We start from the raw sequence: 19,453 nt of genomic DNA, 5'->3' as shown, positions 1-19,453 counted from the left end.
ACGTCCATTTCCTGAAATGGATATGTAGGCCTACAGCCTGCAGTTGTCAGAAATGAGCTAAGGTTAATAGAACTGCTGTCTGCGACTAGGACAGACACATTCCTGTAGGCCTTTTGTTACCTTAAATGTCAGTAACTGCAATTCTGCTCTGCTGGAGTCCAAGAAACTTCACTTGAAGAGCCTGAAGCCCATTCAGAATACCATGTCAAACCTACCAATTCTGTCACAATACAGCTCTGGTTCCTGTGAAGCTCTGTACTACCATGAACTGACTGTTCATTAAAAAGCCACCCAGCACTTTGGCAGCCACACAGAACTGCAGGAGGAGCTGCTCTCTTTAAGGTAATTCTAGCACAGGATCGGGAAGCTCTGAGCCAAGAATATAAATGTATCCGTGGTGCCCAGAGTTGTTATTTGAAAAAGAAACTACGATTTTTTTCCCCAAATCTCCAGCACAGTACAAACATTCCAGGACTATCGTACACCAATTTTTACATTTCACCTAGGTACAGTATGAATGCTAACTCTGTGGAAGGTTACCAAACCTCCCCAATCTTCAGAAAACAACACACAAGAGTGACAATGGTGACAAAAATACAGCAAAGCAGAGTGATAAAAACTGTACCTAAAAATATATACCACAATATTTTAGCTGGTGCAGATACACAATCTGGAATATATACCATAGTACAATAGCAAAGCTTATTTTATTTGTACTTGTAACTCTGTTGTAACTGGATGCTTAGCACACATGACATTTTTCAGCAGAATTCTGAGGCTGAGAAAAACATCTCAAGATGCCAATAAGCTTTTGAAAAACGCATTTCAGATGCAGATACCAAATAAGACTAAGAAAATTGCAGTTAAAAAATTACGAATTCATTCTACATATTGGCACCTCGTATATGAATGTGTCTTATCATATTCACAGCGATTCAGGCGTAACCACATAAATCCAGTCAAATCAGAACTTGAGAATTTGGCGTGTTTGTGCTCACAAACACAGGAAAAAGGAATGAGGAAGGGCAGTTCATCACCCACACATGCAAGCCGTGTGGAAGACAAGGCTCTGGAAACTCGATTCATCTTGTGCGCTGTTAACACGAGCCGAGATACACCTTCAGCGCGCAAAAGGGAAACCAAAGCTTTTCATGCAGGGGGCATACATGACATTACACTTCCACTGACTGCACAGCACAGAGCCACCGCCCGCAAACTGGGTCCAGTTGTGCACAGTTTGGGTCACTGCTGAAAAGATAATGATAGTTCTGAAGGCTGGATGAACTCACCCTTCTGTGAATGGAGAAGCCTAAGAGGGGACCTCATACCAAGTATTCAAAATCCTTAAAGACCCTGACAAAAGTCCAGCCAGCTTTTTTTCTTCAGAATGAGCAGTGGAAGACAAACCAGATGAAGAAATGAGATAACATGTGGGATTGCATTTATAATGGGAATAGGTGGCACTTCTTAACCCAAGCGGAACACACCAAGCTATGTTGCTGAAGCTGATGTCCTAGCTTCAGACAAGAAAAGTCCGGATAAGACCATCAGGTCAGTTAGCTACTAATTGGCAAAAAATATATAAATAGATGGGTCGAACAGTCTCCTCTCGTTTTTTATTTATTCTTCTGAGGGATCCCATAACTGCACAATAGCAAGGAAGAAGACATGCACAAACAGGCACGAGCACTTGCCAAATGAAAGAAACATCCACTTTGCCCAGCCCATAGTGTGGCCTACTAGGAGTTTTTTTCCCAGGACTCACGAATGCGGAGCTGACACCAGCTGAAACGCCCAGCCAGGCAAGCCTTTTGGTCCTGCGCATGTCTGCGAGCACAATGCGATCTGGGGGGGCAGTCTTCTTCACCGAGACCACCACTGCCAGACTAAGATCACTCTGCTTGCCCACTGGCAGAGAACTGAAAGCCGGGTTCTCAGAAAAACAAGGCTCCCTCAGCTCTCTGCACCAAGTGCACATGTTGGGCAGCCCAGTGCACCGGACAAACACTTTTGATCACATCGCCGGAGGTGGTGATAACTTCACAGTAAGTGTCAAACGACGTGATTCAGTTTAAGCCACTCGACGGCAACTCACACAGATCAACGCCACGGCAACGCTGCGTCGCCATAGCAACCATGGAATTTTCTGAGACATGCGATTTTGTATTTATGTGACAAAGGACAAGAAATCACGTGAGCTAAAAACATGTATGTCTAATCCCCTTCCTGGGTTTAATCAAAGAAGGTGATCGCACCAAGATCATCTAAAAAGGGTTACCCAGCTCTCTGATTCTTATGTTTCTTAATGCAGATTAATTCTTTCTCACACTGCATTGGAAGGAAAACCTAATGGACATGTTTTAGATCCATCTTCATTTAAGAAAAAATGCAGCTGATGAATTATCCAAGAATAAGAAAACTCTTTAAATGGGAGCAAATTAATTCCATAGCTACACACCTCACTTAAAAACGTTTCTTATCTTTTTTAGTATCTTATCCACAGTGATTTGGAAGAAACCACATAAATCCTGACAAAGCAGAACCTCAAAGAATCTGGGTGTGTTTGAGCTCGCAGATACAGAAATGAGGATCACTAAGATGAAAGAACACAGCAAAACGTTTTTTAGTGTTTGACAGTTCTGCATTCTGTAAGGGCTCAGGGTTTGGTTTGATGCAGTTTTGCAATATCAAAGACATTAAAGGCATGGTAGAGCTGATTAATACATCAGTGAGGGAAAAGTGCACATCTTACAGTTGATGTCCCTATAACAAAGCTGCAGTCAGTATGCCCCTGAGTCCCACAAAGGCAGTTACCTGGAAAACTATACAAAAGTGGCCATACTAAAGGTTAAGGGTGTGTGACCTGAAATGATTTGTCAGTTACTTTTTTGCAAAATGGATCCCCACGTACTTTCTTAGAGCATCATTGCAAAGTTAATATCTTTGAAAAGCGATGAGACTGCTGTTAAATTGTTCATTCTTGAAACGGAAACATCCGCTTTTCTCAGAGTGCTAGGATATCTGCTCATTGCAGGTTTGCACTCTGGAGCGTGCATCACCCACTTATGCGGTCGGAAAACAAAAAAACACGACGCCGTTTTGTAAAAAAAATATATATCACAGGCTTTTCTAAAACAAAAAAGCTGGGAGGGATAAACGTACAAATCTTTGCACGTTAAATTAAGGTGAACTTCAAAGCAGGCTCATTTTAACTACAGTCATGTACCGTGAGCTCCCTACAACTTGCTAAGGCAAGAGCTTTGTATCTGGTTTCAGCGTCACGAAAACCGCCAAGAAACCATGTTTGCGAGGCGTACAAAGCAGAAACATCGTCATCGCTTGCACAGACAAAGAAGGGTTGTTTCGTATTTGGAAGGGCACGGAGGGCTCGTGCGTGGCAAGATAAGGAGACCCTCCGGTTATTTTTAGCAAGCAGGTGACATTTAAGGAGTGGCTCAGAAGATGTAGGCCAAGTGGTGAAAAGGTCACGCCCGGGTGCAGCGACACCACATCCAGTAAGAAATGAGGAAGGCGCTGGCCTCCTCATGCAGCCAGGACACGGAAGGGAGAGCGAGGGATGGCCGAGACTGGAAGCCTATCCTGTCCCAGGGTGTTTTGTACTTCTCGGGCTTCAGCCCGTGGGACCAAAACCTCTGTCTTCGGATGTTCTGTTTTCATTTCCAGCAGCCCCTTTCAGGAACCTAAGCACAACGTCCTGTAAAAGCGGAATACATTTCAGGGGAATTTCTACTCAGCAAAGGATGGGGACGAGAATGAAAACCCAGGCCCCTAATTTGTGTGGATTTCCGTTTGTTGGCCTCGAGGAGAGATACGATTCAGCCCCACCCCCACCCCCACGATCGCCTGACTTAGACATGTCCAAATCAAGCTCATCAACATCGCAAGTCGACATGAAAATCAAACATGCACGCTGGTTAACCCTGGAATGAATAGGATTGATAAAAAGCCGCAAAATCACATGATCAATCCCCAGGCTAACGTCTACCTGATCAAAAAGAATCATAGGACTCTGTCTTGCCACTTTCATGCCTTGATGTTGCCCCACTCTGAAATGATTTACAAATAAGACATACAGTGAGGCTGGAGAGAGGAGCTGAGTTGGTGTGCGTTAGTTGCAAGGGAATGAGGGAAAGTTATTTCTATGCCTTAAAGCAACTACAACTGAAGCAGGCTGAACAGATGAAATGCTTTCTACTTTTCAACCTTTAACTGTTCCTAAAACATATACTTGCAACTTTGACTATCGCATTTAGTTAAGAGCAAGGTAGCGATACCAACAGCTGGGAAGCATTTTTCTCATCTGAGATTTCCTTGTGGAACTCTACATGTTAATATTGCACACCACTTCCTGTGCTCGGCCCTTAAGAGCATCGTTGCTGAACCACAAAACACGCAGAGTGACATCCACGTGCACACCAACAGGCCTCACGCCATCAAGTCCAAGACGTCTTCAGTGCTTCAGTTGAACTCGGGCAGAAAGAAAGCGACACTGATTACATTCAGAACACTGTTCTTTGTACTACCTTCAGCTTTCATTACCATTGTCACGCTAAGATTTCGATACAGTTCAACATCATCCAATGATCTTTATAGGTAACTTATTCATGCAAATGTAGAAAATATGTACAATACCTAGTAAAATATTTTGGACTGCAACATTCTTACCTAAATGTTGTTAGTTATAAGAGTTTTGATTACAAGTCCCTCATGTTATTGTATGAGGAGAGTGATTCTCCTCATACAATAACAGAAATTAAATAGTTTGTAACTAAACTCAGCTGTCTGTAATTTGCAATCCCTCCTGATGTCATTTCCTCTAATAAAACAGTACAAATACTGTGCATTATCCCCTTCTCTCCTTCACATACTGTACCTCCAGCCCATCTCCACCTCTGCAGCTGACCCTGGGTCACCCCTCATTCTGCAGGGGGTCCCAGCCTCCTCACCCCCTGGCCAGGTGGCCCTCAGCCAAGCAGGTTAAGCCAAATTTTCACTCAACACTTCATTATCCTTTCGATACACTTAATTCTTGGGTGTTGTTATTCCTAATGAAATCTGGTTTTAAATAAGAAACATTAAGTCCCTTGACTAAGTCTGTATTATATTGATCTTATGTTCTATCAGACTGTGCCCAGGATGGAAACATTAATCACAGGGCCGTGAAGCAATATCAACACGAGGCTCCAGACCCTGCGCTGAACGTCTCAGCTGCCCCTCTCCGCCGTTACACCATCGTCCCCATGGGAGCAGTGAACTGTAAAGCTTTCGGTTACTGGCTGTTTACAAGAAAGCCTGTGGCTTATCTATAAAATCTTCGTAGTCTCTGAATATGTCCCAGCCTGCAAGGAGAAAGATTTACATACGATAACGCTCGCTGAACTCGTACAGAATGGAAACAGCACGAGCAGTTAAAACGTGCTCGACAGCCATCAGGTTCAGGCAGATCCGTGTACCACAGAAATGTAAAACATCAAGACAAGACATGACGGCTCAGCCTCCAGCCTGACCATAATCCAGTAATTTTGGAAGCACCGGAGTCGGGCCGCACTGTGTGTCATGGCCCCAGACAGGGGATAAAACACATCCCCTGGGGGACACATTTTGTGGACTCTAGCTGGGGGTAAAGCCCCCACACTCAACAGCCCTTTGGGAACGTTCTCTGAATGGCTCAAAACTAGCTTCAGGGGCTCCAGCTATCTCAACTGCACCAATTAGTCTCCACCCTGCGAGAACAGGCATACTTCTGCACCTCTGGATCCTGTGCTGAATATCACACTACACCTGTTTTTCTACAAAGCGACTTGCATGTACGCCCAGATCTTTGCAGTGTTAGGCTACAAAACAGATCAGGCTTTCTACAAAGCGACTTGCATGTACGCCCAGATCTTTGCAGTGTTAGGCTACAAAACAGATCAAGCTTGCTGAGCCGTGTGTTATTCAGGTTCACTTGAATAATCCAGGATCTTAACTACCGGGTTTTATGGGGTTCTTCCTTCTGCTGTCGGATGGCCCCAAAGACGAGACATCGCTGGCACATTCCTCTGCGGCGCTACAGAAACAGGCCAGAGGTGTTTTACACCTGTGTGATGCAGAGGCAGGCCGAAAAACAAAGCCCCAAGGCCCAGATGTGTGAGACTGGGAGACGAGCTGCACGGGACGGGTGAAAATGCGGACCACAGCTGCCTGCGAGGGCACCGCAAAGCAAGCGAGGACCCTTTCCCATCAGGGATGACGCTGTTGAGAGGAACACGGCATAAATACGCAGAACTGGTGCTCTGGGCGGGGGGGCACAGTCACTCAATGCAAAGTACATCTGAACACAAAGCCGCCTGAAGGAAGGCAGCTGCAATACAGTCAAGTGGGAGGCAAAAAATAAGAATGAACAGTGCTCAGAGACAGATCCATTTGAAATCAGGAGACAATGAAACTGATTTCTAAAGACAAGGTTTCCAATGGAGTTCAGACTTCACCCAAGGGGGGGGTGAATCCCTGCCTGTCTTGTTTTCCACAGCACTCTGTCTTCTTCTATTATGAGCTCCTTAGCAGGGATCAGAATTACGTGATACTGCCCGTATACTGAAATGCAGAACTGTATAGCAGCAACCCCACTTTCTTGTGTTGTGCAAATGTACAGTACAGTACACTGTAGTCATCTCAGATCACAAGGGCAGAGCACACAGTACACCGACGACGAGGGTGCACTTACAGTACTTTGCAGAAGAGGTCCTGCCAATTACACATAATTCAGTAACAAACTCTTCCTCCCTCAAAAGCAATATAAGTCGTTTTCAATTGTTATAAGAAATTGTTAGAGTAAGTTCGGCATGCAAGATTCCTGTAATATTCATTATCCACCTCATGTTATCAGTGTTTAAATTTAAACAGATCTGCTTAACTTCCTTGCAATATAATAAATGTTTTTGGTTACAGACACTTGACCAGGGCAGACAAGGCATTGTCTCAAACACTAGGCACACTGCTCGTTAATTCTCCCATGCTGAACTCAATTATGACAAAGTATACGGAAAGAGGCTTTGAAATTCATGTGAGCACTTCACACAGAACTATCCATTGTGCGACAATACATTAGCACGCCACATTAATTCTGCAGCGCCGCACAGTTCCGTAACACAAGACCGTCAGAAAGCTGGACTGCTCTCCCAGAGAACCCACTGAGCTAATGTTATACAGTATCTACTAAAACATGGCACAGCTATAGAGTTTTCCTCTAAACCAAGGAAAAACACATGGAATGCTGTAGAAAGCTACTGTACCCCACAGGTACACTACAATATGGCTTGAGATCTATACAATAAAAACAGCTTTTAAATAAATCATTAACAGACAGGCCTAAACAACAGTTATAAAAGCATCATTTGATTATCTTACTGAGCCAGCTCATACACAGCAGTTCAAAGTCGAGGCAGAGACAGAAAGGCGGGTCTGAGGTTGCTCTGGTTAGCAAATTAAGGACTTTATTAAGGGAAGGTGGGAATTACCTGGAGATGGGTCACAGGACAGGTGAACTGAGTCATTGACAAGCATGGGGAACACAGGAATCTCTCTGCATTCTCAGTTACTTAACCTCTTTGGTAGCATTGCTCTGCAGCCCAGGTGCCTCTAATGATGACTCCAGAACTGCCTCAAATTTCACTCCTGTACTACAGCAAGCAAAAAAGTTTTTTTTTATGTCTATTGTGACTACTATGTATTCAGACAATGTCTTTTCTTTCATGCAAAGCAGTGTAAACACATTATAGTTCTAGTCCAGTACTATACTCTACAATTTCTCCTTCGTGGAAATTAGTTGGCCTTCCCTTTTCCTACACTATAAACCAGAACCACAAATCATTCCACCTTGCAAAACAAAATTTCATATATTGCCACAAATACTGTAGTTTAGCTTCACATGTTAAAGGTCGAAACGCAGGACGCCCTGTCAGACAGTGCTTTTTGTGGTTTCAAAAAGTTTGTATTTTAAAATATATATTTTTTTACAATCTGTGCAAAAGCACCTAAAAAGCTTATTATCACTTTTCAAATATGTTGATCTTGCACCGTCTCTCAGTAATATTATCTTGTCCCCCGATGAGACGTTAACCTGAGACCCTGACTATTTGGTCATTAAAAATCCCATGTCACTGTTGTTAACCTTTGGTCTTCGGGGTAACTGGTGTTCTGGGCCTGCACAATCTGGCCTATCTATCTATCGTTCCCCCTTAATTCAGCTGCAGCAGTTTCTAACATCTCCACTGATCTGCTCCTGTGTTGGGCTGCTGGTGCCAGACCAGCTGCTGGGCATCGTGCAGGTGTTGATTTAGTGTAAATGGGATCCCTCCTGTATTCAAAGCACTTTGAGGTGCCTGGAGATTAAAAATGCATCTAAAAACATGATCAGAGATTAATCCTACAGTATATACGATATTTTGAGGATCCTGCAACACAGCATGCCGAAGACAAGCGTACTGTACTGTATATACTGTACGCACATTTGAAAAGCCCTAAAATTCAGATTAAATGTATACATGTACAAACCCATCACCAAATTATTGAGAAAAAAAATGTTTCACCAAAAGGACAGAAAAAATCCTAATAAACCCATTCCCCACGCAGTAACAAACGAGGTATGAAGTTAATCCAAACCATTTTAATTTGCAGAATTAATGCCTCACGCTTTGAGACTGAGCCTGCAAATCGTGACTTAAAGCAGTCCTGCAGTGGGCAGTTTAAGCAGGCAGTAGATTGCTGAAGGAATTAACTGCATCTCCGCACTATCCTGGGCTGTGCAGTACCACTCTCCAGGGGTACTCTAGTGTATTAATGGAATACATGTATAAACGCTTTAAAATAAACATTTAAGAACGCTGAACATTGTATTTTAAAAAGCCAGAATAATTCACTTCTACTGTATATATACCAATTAAAACCAAAATCCACATATGAAAAGTGCTAAAATCCAACTCCCTGATTTATCATGATTACCATATATAATACAGAACAGCAAGCATTAATTTCCAAAAGGCTTTATTCCAAGCAGTTGTCAGGTTAACTTACTGGTGATTCAATACAGAACACATAGTAAAAAATAGGGCTATCTTGTAAACAGAAAACAGACAAATACAAAAATAAAACACGTTCTGATTTAAAACAATTACGTTTTGGGTCACTGACTCAGAACAGCAGTAGTAAAGTTTAAAAAAAAACAAATACTTTGCCATTCTATAACGCACCCAAAAAACACAGATTTTCTGTGTGTTTTTTAACAAAGTTATACTACATTGAGCAAACCTAAAACTAAATTATGATATATGATTTACTTTTAAAAGTAATGTTTTACTTTTAAAAGCCTAACTTTGCGATTGGCATCAGGACTTCAATTTCGTCCTGCTAACTTTCACGTCAATTTGCTTTCTCTCAGCATTAGCACAAGTCCTGTTTTTGTAGTTTTGTGCGATTCACCAATCGCTGATGACTCCTTTAAAGGAAAGAGCCAGTGAGCTTGGCACAGAACTGAGAAGGCCGAAAAGGCCCAGAGTCAACAGCATTTTCAATGCACCATAAAAATGATGTAATATTCAGATTTGGCAAAGGACGAAAACTGTACTCAACCACTGTCAAGCGCTGAGTGCTTCTGTATAACTACTGGCACCCTTTTAGTGAAACCAAGAATACAGCACAATTACACACTGAAAGCTTCAGCAAAAGACAGGTTTTGAAAATGTCACCGGTTGCAGAGTCTCTGTTTGGGCTACATGTTCCTCAGACGCAGTGTAGCACACGAAAGGCTCTATCGCCTGCTGTGTGGAGTCAGGTGTCGGGCAGAGTAAGACACCCTGAATCAGGTCTAACGTTAAGAGCATGACTTGACTCATGACTCACGTTTTAAAGACTGTAACATTCAATGTTCAGGAGAATCTGTTCACTAATAAATCCACAGTTGTTCCGTCCATCCATTATCAGAAAGCCATTCTAATAATGATTCCCATTCCTGGGATCTACGAGCCTATCTCTGAGATACTGGCATCGGGTGCAAGGTGGGCTTGCACTCTGGAGAGGATACCTGACCGGCACTGAACATGCATGCATACACAAAATCACAGTTTAGAGATATCAATTATCATGGGGGAAACCCATGCGGACAAACCCAGAACATGCAAACTCCACACAGAGTGCCCCTAAATCCAGAATCAAACCTGGGACCCAGGGGCTGCGAGTCAGAAGCACTGAAGTTTTTAGAACGGACACCCTAAATGTGACACTTGATCCAGCAGGCTGCCTGCCCCATTTGCACTCAAACAATTCTTCTGCCAAGAAAGTGTTTTCATTAGCAGCCCGACGGAGCCGTGTTTATGACTATCTGGAAAAGACAGGACGTTAACGCTTAACATTTCAAATGTTTCACACTTTGTCAATGTTAAGACTACTACAACATCAACATCAAGTCAAACTATACAGCTCAATTATGCTTTAACCAACACAGTCTCACAGTGCTCGCTCTTCAATGTTGGCTAATAATAAACTTCTGCAACAGAAGCACACACATAAATTAGGAAGTCGGACTGCCGAACTGCTTCTGAAGACTGGGGAATTTTAGCTCCGATCCCCAGCTGCGACCGAATCCAGTCTAGACAACGTGTAAGGACAAATTTCCAAAGGGGCTTATTACTAATGCTCTGAGCGCACACAGCAGACTTGGGGGAGTGGTGCTATCTTTTTCCGTGCTTAAGATATTTCTGGAAAAAGACACAACAGTTCATAGCAACACCAGCCCGCAAAAACCCTGGGGCACGTTTAACATCTAAGCCAGTTCAAAATGCTCCATAAACACAGGCCTCTGTCGCAGCCAAGTCCGCATTCAAGGAGGCAAGAATCGCTTCCTAAATCACAGATGATGAAGCTGCCTCATTACATTTCAATGACTTTTCTTGACTTAGTGGCTCACTTCATATGCTGTGGCCTGCTAATTTATGTAAAAAAAAAATCAGAAGAGTACCTTATCACTTAAAAGAAAGAGGAAATGTCAAAATAACCCTCCAGATGTGTTCATCTTCCACTCTGAAAAGCCGCTTCCTACTAATATATATATTTTGGAGGGACAAACGGATCTAAAGCCAATCCTGTCCTTTGTTATTGTATTTTAAAAGCTTTTCTCTCCTCTGTGATTTTGGAGACATCTGTAGAGGATGAATCATCAGTTCATTTAGACTGCAGGGCAAAACGGAAGGAGAGGCACTTGTGTTCAAATGGTGTAATAGTCTATTTGCAGTACCAGACCTCCGTTGCCATCATATATTTTCAAACAAAATCCACCAGAGTGGCTGTTAAAACTGCCTTGCTGCACTTCTTCAGGACCTGTGTGCTCTAAAAGTCTTCTCTTCTGCTTGGATGGACCACACAGTAAACAAGCCCAAGGCAATCGGCCACAGTAACCAGATCCAAAGAGGGCCTCTCTTGAGATTCATCAAAGCCATCCGAGTCATTGGAGAAAAAAGCATCTTCCACAGAGCAACAGTTCTGCAAAGCAATTATTTACTCCATTAGCGCCCACATTACGATGTGCTTTGTACTGTGAAAGGTTAGTGATTAATCAAGACAGTTCTCTAAATTATTGCCGATAGCTTGTGGAAGGACTGGCTAAAGCCGTTGACTAAATATTTTTAGTTTAAGGTCTTCGAACAAATTAAAGCAGTTCAAAATATTCACACTTCACTAAAGAGCTGTACTGTATGCATTCCCTTGAACCAGGGAATTCTGCTCATCTCTAAACTAGAAAGATTGTTTACTGTGCCCTGGCCACCAGTCCTCCAGCACACAGAAACAAAAGGGGTGAGAAACAATTTATAAAATGTCCGTTAAACCAGCCATGTTTCAATAATTTGCCTTTTTATTCATGGAATTAATAAACAAATATGAGACGGATTGCGTAATGAAAAGAAATCAAAATCCCTTTGGCGCCAAACCAAAGGTGAAACAAATCATCGCTTTCTAGCTATCTTCAAATGCAAAACGATTTTAAAAATCAACAGCCCATAACAAATCCTCTGCTGAGTAAGTCAAAATACCAAACACAACCCTTAACTTCAAAGGGGCTAAATCATTCATTTTGAATTCTTCTCAATTCTGATGATTCCACAGTGACACGGCACTGCATTTATTTTATTCCCAATTCACGTTACTTCGCTGGAACATCAGGCAGACAGCCAAGCTCACTGACAAAGCTGGTAATGCTTTAGAAAAGACGTTAACATAAATTGCGCATTTTAAACCCGCATTTAGACAGTAGTGGAGATAAAGAGAGAAAATAAAGGAGATACAAATCAGACAATCTAAAATGCATGTGTTACAAACAAATCAACAAGCATTTATTTAACACATGTACATTACCGAGCTACAATAAACATACCGGGGGAAAGAAATCTTCAGAAGAATGAGAAAATGAGGAGGGTAATAACTAAAAAAAACTTTAATAGTTTATTCAAAGTCACTGGGGCTTTGTTCTCTGTATTCTAGCTCTAAAGTCATTTAGAAAAGCAAAGATATAATCTACACGTCCAACATTAGCTGCAAAGATACCATCCACTTTAAAGAGCAGAAAAGAAAAAAAAAACACCTTTCTTTGAAAAAGCAAACATCTTAAGGTTACAGAGAAAGAAAGGGCTGAGTGTCATTCAAAGTAGCAGGAACTGTGTCAAGCTGCTTATTGAGTCTGTCAGTTCCTGAGAAGCCACTGCTACAGAATACTGTGCCGGCACTGTTAATATTGTTTTTCCTCCTGTAAAAACCACAGTAAACCTGATGAGCCAATACACGTTTTTACAACACACATAAACAAGTTTACAGCTTAATTTCAACTGTCTGTGCCTGTCAAGATATTTGCTGCTACCAGTGTTTTTGGTTTGCAATTCAAAAAGTGACTTTCCAGGTCAAAGCTCCAATTTTTTGCTTGCTTTTAAAATCAAACAGCTGTGGAGAAATGTGCTAGAACACATTCTGGAATGCTGAACAATGCAATGCAGAAATGACATTTGGTCATATTGTCTGCACAGAGGCACAATAAAACTGTAAAGTTTCTGCAGAGAGATGTTATGTTGTAAAGGGAGTCTTGGGGCTACACATCTCACAGTTATCACAGTAAGACAGACATATTTCTGTATTTTACTGGCCCAGTTTCGGTGAATTACCTTGCTAAGCCACACAACAGTAGTGCCTCAGCTATGATTTGTACCGAAAACCTTCCAGTGACAATTCAAGAACCCTGCTGCCCTCAGTACCTCACAAGTGCTGCTTGAAAAAAATGCATTTAAGTTCTAACAAAACAGAGCAAGGATCTGACAACGTACCTATAGTGCACAAAACCATGGAAAGTACCTTAGAAACATTTCTGTGCTAATTTTAGTATCTGTTTAAAATTAACTGGTTTCCGACCATCGTCCGTCTTCTTTTACAGGCCCGTGATAAGAAAATGAAATTGGGGTCGGAAGAGGACTCTAAACGGAATTCAGCTTTTGGTGATGTCACCTCAAGTTTCCTTTGCTATTTTAAACCCTTTGGCGGGTGCTCTGTAGAATTCTCTCATCACAGCCTTGGAGGTAAAAGTGAACAAATATTAAAACACAAAGCAGAACAAAATAACTGAAAATAAGAAATTCCAGTGCAACACAAAATTACAGATGTGCAGGGCTCACACAAGTGGGAGTGCCACTTAAATTAAAGCATCTACACCTGCAAATACATAGCAAGGTGTTTGTTTGTTTCTTAAAAGACATAAAAGACAACAATCTAGTCCCTACTGAATGGCATCACGAGTAAGAGCCACAACAAATATCCAGTGACTTTCAGTCCTGTCAGATACAGCGGAGCTTTCCCAGGGTCAGTGACTCAGAACTTCCCTCTAGGCTACAATATTAAAAAAAGAAAATCAATACCTAATTTCTTAGAAAAATGTTCTTCCTATTTATAGCAGGCACACTGAAGCACTGGGCTCGAGCATGAAGGCATATCCATGTAGGATGTGTCCTTGCAGGGTCCAGATCTGGAGCACAGGCAGTCAAACGGCTCTGGGCTGCTGAGAGAAAACAAGCTGTGGTTCTGGAAGTGGGTCTAGCTTGAATCTGCCCGCAGCACAAAAGGAGAGGTAGGGCCACAAAGCAAAATGCTGATTGTCAAACAGCACATCGAAACATGGCTCAGGACATTTAGACCTGAAATAGCCAGCACAAATAATGTTTCCTTTTTTCTACTGATTTATTCCTATTAATGTTGGCTTTACAGAGTTTAAGTACCAAGTCTTTCATGCCATGATGATTGTGTACATTTATTCATTGTCGTATATGGTACCATGTCATATTCTTTCTTTTCCCTGAAAAGCCAACAGACAAACTGAACATAAATAATGATCCTGCAGGACATGCTCCTGTTGGTCTTGGTTTTTGTTTGGAGCTGATGGATACGTACACTTTGATCAAATTTGTCAAATCGTGTTTTTGTACCAGAAGATCCCCATAATCACAGCACATACTGTACTAAAACTTTGTCTCCTTTTTCCTCCTTCCTGCAGCAATTAAAATCGCCCGGGTATCTGGCGCCTGTTGGCGGTCATGGTTTGGTTTTTAATGTATGCAAAGCTGGACTGAATTGCAGAAAGATAGAGGTGACAAAGCGCCGTATTGTCCGTACAGCAGCTGGTCTGTCGGGCTCACAGCTGAGGATTCAAAGCTTTCCCTCAGTGACAACAGAACGGAGATCTATAGAATACGATTTGTCCTGCCCAGCTTGTAAAATGTAAAAAAGCAATGTGCAGGACTATTCTAAGTAATACTGTTAAAGCTATGGCGCACAATTAATCTAAGATGGTACAGAGCGATCGTGCACCATCAAAACGGATTTAAACTAATTATGAGATAGGACAGACACACTGACTGGATGACTGATATAGCAGAACAGCGAACTGAAGCCCAGAATTTATTTTTCTTCTTTCAAAAGCATCCACATGGTCCACCTGCTACCGGGTAACTCAAAAGAGAATTACATGGATGACATAGCTGTAACTAATATTTATTGATTTCATTTTTTTTCTCCTCGTTGGGGGGTATAATCGTTACAATAAGGAATAATTCAAATGTAAGCACGACAGAAATCAGAGGCTCGTTTTACGAGGGGGTTACCACGGCATTATTTCAACCGGGATTTCAGGGCTCAGAGTGGCACAGCGGCACAGCGGTGCGCATTACTGCCTGGCAGCACTGGAGATCTGGGTTCAATTCCAGAATGGACCTGGGGTTTCTGTCTGTGTGGACTCTGTTCCCCTCTTGATCACAAGGGTTTCCTCCAACAGTCCATCTTGGTAGGTTAATTGGCTCCTGGAAAACTTGCCCCTGGTGTGAGTGTGAGTCAGTGTTTGTGGCTGCCTGCCCTGTGATGGACTGGTGTCGCACCCAGGGTGTACATTGCCTTGCGGCTGTGGCTTGCCAGGATTACACTGCAGCCCCCCTGTGACTGCATTGGATGAAGCAGTTAGAAAATGGATGGATGTCAGGTGTCAAGAAATGGCAGAAAATGTGCAACACGTCAATCAATTAATCAATTAATGCAAAATCAATTAATGCCTTTTATGCCAGCAAAATTTGTGCATCTTGCCGCTATAGATGGCTACTTGTAGTGTTACATGAGTGCACATTAAATATATCCGTAGTCTACACAAATACAAAGAGGCACTGCAGCAAATTTGCCATTGCTAGAATTGAAACCTGTCGATAGACCCCAATAACAATGTTTTGTTATACATTTTGGGCTATCACGGCATTTCCTATTAATTTCGCTAGTCCGGGAACATCAGAGCACTCAGAGACTCCTTTCACACTCGCTATTACATTATGTGCATGGATTTTTTTAAAGTGGTTTATGCGCTTTCAGGGGATACGGTTTCAAAAATAACGACGTTTGATGGAGAAATGTAAGATAACAACAGGGCCAGCGATTTAAAAAACAAACAGAAGGTGGAAAATGTCGTAATATCCCGGTGAAACAGTTTAATGATGCGGCCTTCCACAAGGATCAATGTCTCACGTCAAAAGCCGCGCTGAAATACTAGCGAGCTTTTATTTGGAATCGTGTTATCACTCATGACGTGCTTTTCACTGCATCGTAAATTTACACCGAGATTTTTTTTTCTTTCCCCACGCACTGGGTTCTGGGTTGTCGGGTTTTTTTTTTGTTTATCTCTTCGCTTGCAGTTCCTGAAACAGATCCTCGCACGCATTCACAGGTGCGTAGTGCGCCTTGACATTGAAAATACATTCGAGCCGTCTTCAAACTTCACTCTCTGCAGCACATGGTGAAACTATTACTTCCTGCAGTCTCACCGTGGAGATGATGAACTGCACACAACCTCACGCAAATTGCTAAAGACATTTTATAACGCACAATTCCCCTACTTGCTAAAATTTCTAAAGCCCTGTTTAGAACCCCAGTAGGCTGTGTATAAAGGATGTTGTTTTTTCCCACCCTGCGCCGCTTTCTCTTCTTGACCCGAGCAGAAGCCACACCGCTGGGTAAGATCTAGTGTAAAGGACGCCACTTCTCTCCGGTTGAAATACAATATTAAATAAAACACACGTTAACCTCCGCGTACGCTCCAACTCTGCAAGATACAATCCCAGTATTAGGAGCGGCGGTAGTAATGGAGCAGTGAAAAACTGATTTTTTTTTATTCCATCTCCCCGACTGCACATAGCCTGTCGCTCCGATGGGGATGTACCGTACAGTCGTGGCACGGATGTTGCAGTGCTAGTACCGTGTTCATCGTCTGATCAATGTCAAGCTGATGCGACTGAGTACAGCATCAGACGCACTTTCACGGCAGCCAGTCCGCTCGCCGTAAAACAGCTCCTCCAGACCGTCGCCCTGGGATATATACTTATATATTTGAGCATTGCGCATTGGTTTCATTATCCTGCCAGGTAGCAAGCTAACGTTTTGCGCTCTCCGTGGTACGATTTTTTTTTTAGCCTGTATCTGATGCTCTTTGTATTTTCCGCACTCATTAAACTACCTGCTCATCCTAAAAACCGAAGCAGGGAACCGGACCAGCATCCAGCTCTTGCACACTCCGCTGCGGACGGCAGCCGGTTTCTGTCCCGATACACAAAGTGGAGATGAAGTTAACCCACTTAGCTGGAGGGGGCTACGCAGCTCGCATTCAAGCTCAGGTCTGTATGCGTGCAATGCTGTCATTCAGCCACTTTCCACAAAGTTACATAATGTCGCCTGACAGCGCGCCACGCCGCCCGAGAGCCTCATTTGGAGAGCCGGGCGAGCCGGTTCCGAACTCACCCTCCGACTGGACCCGTATTTCGCCGATGACCAGTGCGGCCTCTTTTCTGCACCTGGCCCGGCCGCATCTTCCTCGTCTCCTAGCAGAGCCGGGGATCCCGAACCCGAGTCCTCCCCCTCCTCCAGGTCCTCGCCCTCCTCCACCTCTCCCGTCTTAAGTCGCTTGGGCGCTCTCTCGTATTCCTCAAGCAGGGACATCGCAGCTCCGAGCTGGCGATCGGGAAAACCGACGCGCAGACACACGCACGTCGATAGGCTATTTTTATTTAAAGTTGCTAAAGCGCCTCTGGGAAACCTGTCGCCTGGACCGCCTCTGCTGCTCGCCGGGCTCCGTGCATCAACCTACGCCGAATGTCACCCAAGTGCGGAGGCTGCTCTGCTCATCGGCTTCGTCCCTCTTTTGTTCACATTGCAGTTCTGCCAGCCGGGCCCCGCCCTCGCCGCCTTCTCATTGGCCGGGCGGGCCCTCGCCGCGGCCAGCGCCCGCCGCCGATTGGGCGAGGCGGGTGCCTGTCTCCCGGGCGAGGGGGGGGGGGACGCGACCGGTCCGAAAGGCTCCCTTGAGCAGGCACGAGCACGGGCTCCCTGTCAGTGACGTTCAGGCTGGCGGAGGTCTGACAGATGCGAGGCGCGCAAGATACTACTGCTGCTGTTGACGATGCAGGGGCAAAAACAGACGCTTTGATGGGACTTCACGTCTCACAAACCAACTACCACCCCTTGGCAGTTGAAGTGCCTTGCAGCGGCGGAAACCGTCTGGGAGAGAGATTTAAATTGCTCCCCAGAGCATGACTCCCGTCTCTTCAGACATTTACCCAGAGCCTACATTGCGCAGAGACGACCATTGTGTTTTTCTATCAACAAATATACACACTGTTTTATCAGTTTTTTTCTTTTGAAGCCATTAGATTAGGGACTAGCGCTTTATTTAAATGTGCACGCAGAAGCTGCCGGATCAGATAGGTCTGTCTGTCGAGAGGGAAGAATGAGTGGGTAGTTTTGAGGTCTGTTTGTATGGTGACAGATTAGATACAAATGACTTGCACTTTTTTATTTTCATGTAGCAGTAGTGCAAGACGTCGTGCGCACGCAGTTAATTATTTGGGGAATGTTGCTGAAATTCATTTTTTGTTTCCTTTTATACTTACATGTTTACATTTGTGTGTGTAAAGAAGATGAGGTTTAAAAACACTGCGATCCCTTATTTGCCGAGTTAAGGCATGTGAATACTGATTCCTCACCGTTGTACTCCGTGCAAATGCTATTACCTTATTTAAAAAAAAACCTTATTACTGACCTGTGCCTGAAAGACTTCCAAATGATTATTCAGTCTCTGATTAGGAGTCTCAATGTCGTTTCTTGGAATTGGGCCAACGAACCACTTAAACCTGGCAACAGAAAGGGAAGTCGTATTTGTCCATACCGAGAAGCAGGGTAAAATCAAAATCACACGAGCACAGCAAGCAAACGGACTGTTTTTGCCTTTTCAAGTCTCACACTTCGTGCAGCGCGCCCTGCATAAACAACCGCGGCAGAGCGTAATTCATGGCAGGTCAGTGCCACAAGTGAAGCAACATCAGATAATCACGCTGAGCCCAGCTCCACCTGAAAGGATTTATCCACGCAGCCGTGTTGTGCCATGAGGATTACTGTATATTACAATCCTACAGCACGTTTCCAGAGAAAGCCCTCACCGGCACCGCCCCAAAACCCAGATTTTTAAGAGAATAACACACTTTATTCCGTGCAGCGACTGTAAAAACCACAGCACGATACACAAGAGCGAGATCGGGATCCTAGAGTGGTTGTGTGGGGCAGGACAGAGCCGTTTACCCGGGTTTTCCGAGATCGACCTATTCATCACAAAGCTGTGGCATGCGGTTCTTGGGACTAGCTTCTGATCATGCGAGATATTTCTAGCTGGGTCTCCTGGTTTTTCCGAGGCTCTGTCCTCGGGTGGTTTCGGCATTGGGATTGAAGAATAACTCACGCGATGACCAAGAGAAATGTTGATCCCACGCTTGGGAAACACCTTTATGTTTTTGACGGTCCATTCAAACAGGCGCTAACATTCGGGCCCAAACTGCTAATGCAAAACAAC

General features: G+C 43.6%; 1 protein-coding gene across 1 annotated transcript in view; it reads right to left on the bottom strand.

Annotated features, from left to right (window-relative positions):
- LOC102692845 (heterogeneous nuclear ribonucleoprotein L-like) overlaps positions 1–17,768 on the bottom strand; it is a 35,347-nt gene extending 17,579 nt beyond the window's left edge. Inside the window, exon 1 of the mRNA XM_006638539.3 lies at positions 17,353–17,768. Coding sequence (XP_006638602.2) covers positions 17,353–17,550 — 198 coding nt within the window. The 5' untranslated portion in view covers positions 17,551–17,768. The remainder of the gene's footprint in view (positions 1–17,352) is intronic.
- Positions 17,769–19,453: the final 1,685 nt, after the last annotated feature.

This window comes from Lepisosteus oculatus, chromosome 17 (genome assembly GCF_040954835.1).
Source record: "Lepisosteus oculatus isolate fLepOcu1 chromosome 17, fLepOcu1.hap2, whole genome shotgun sequence".
In the NCBI taxonomy this organism is placed as follows: Eukaryota; Metazoa; Chordata; class Actinopteri; order Semionotiformes; family Lepisosteidae; genus Lepisosteus; species Lepisosteus oculatus.
The sequence above is the reverse complement of the archived record's forward strand: the minus strand, read 5'-3'. Positions and strand labels throughout refer to the sequence as shown.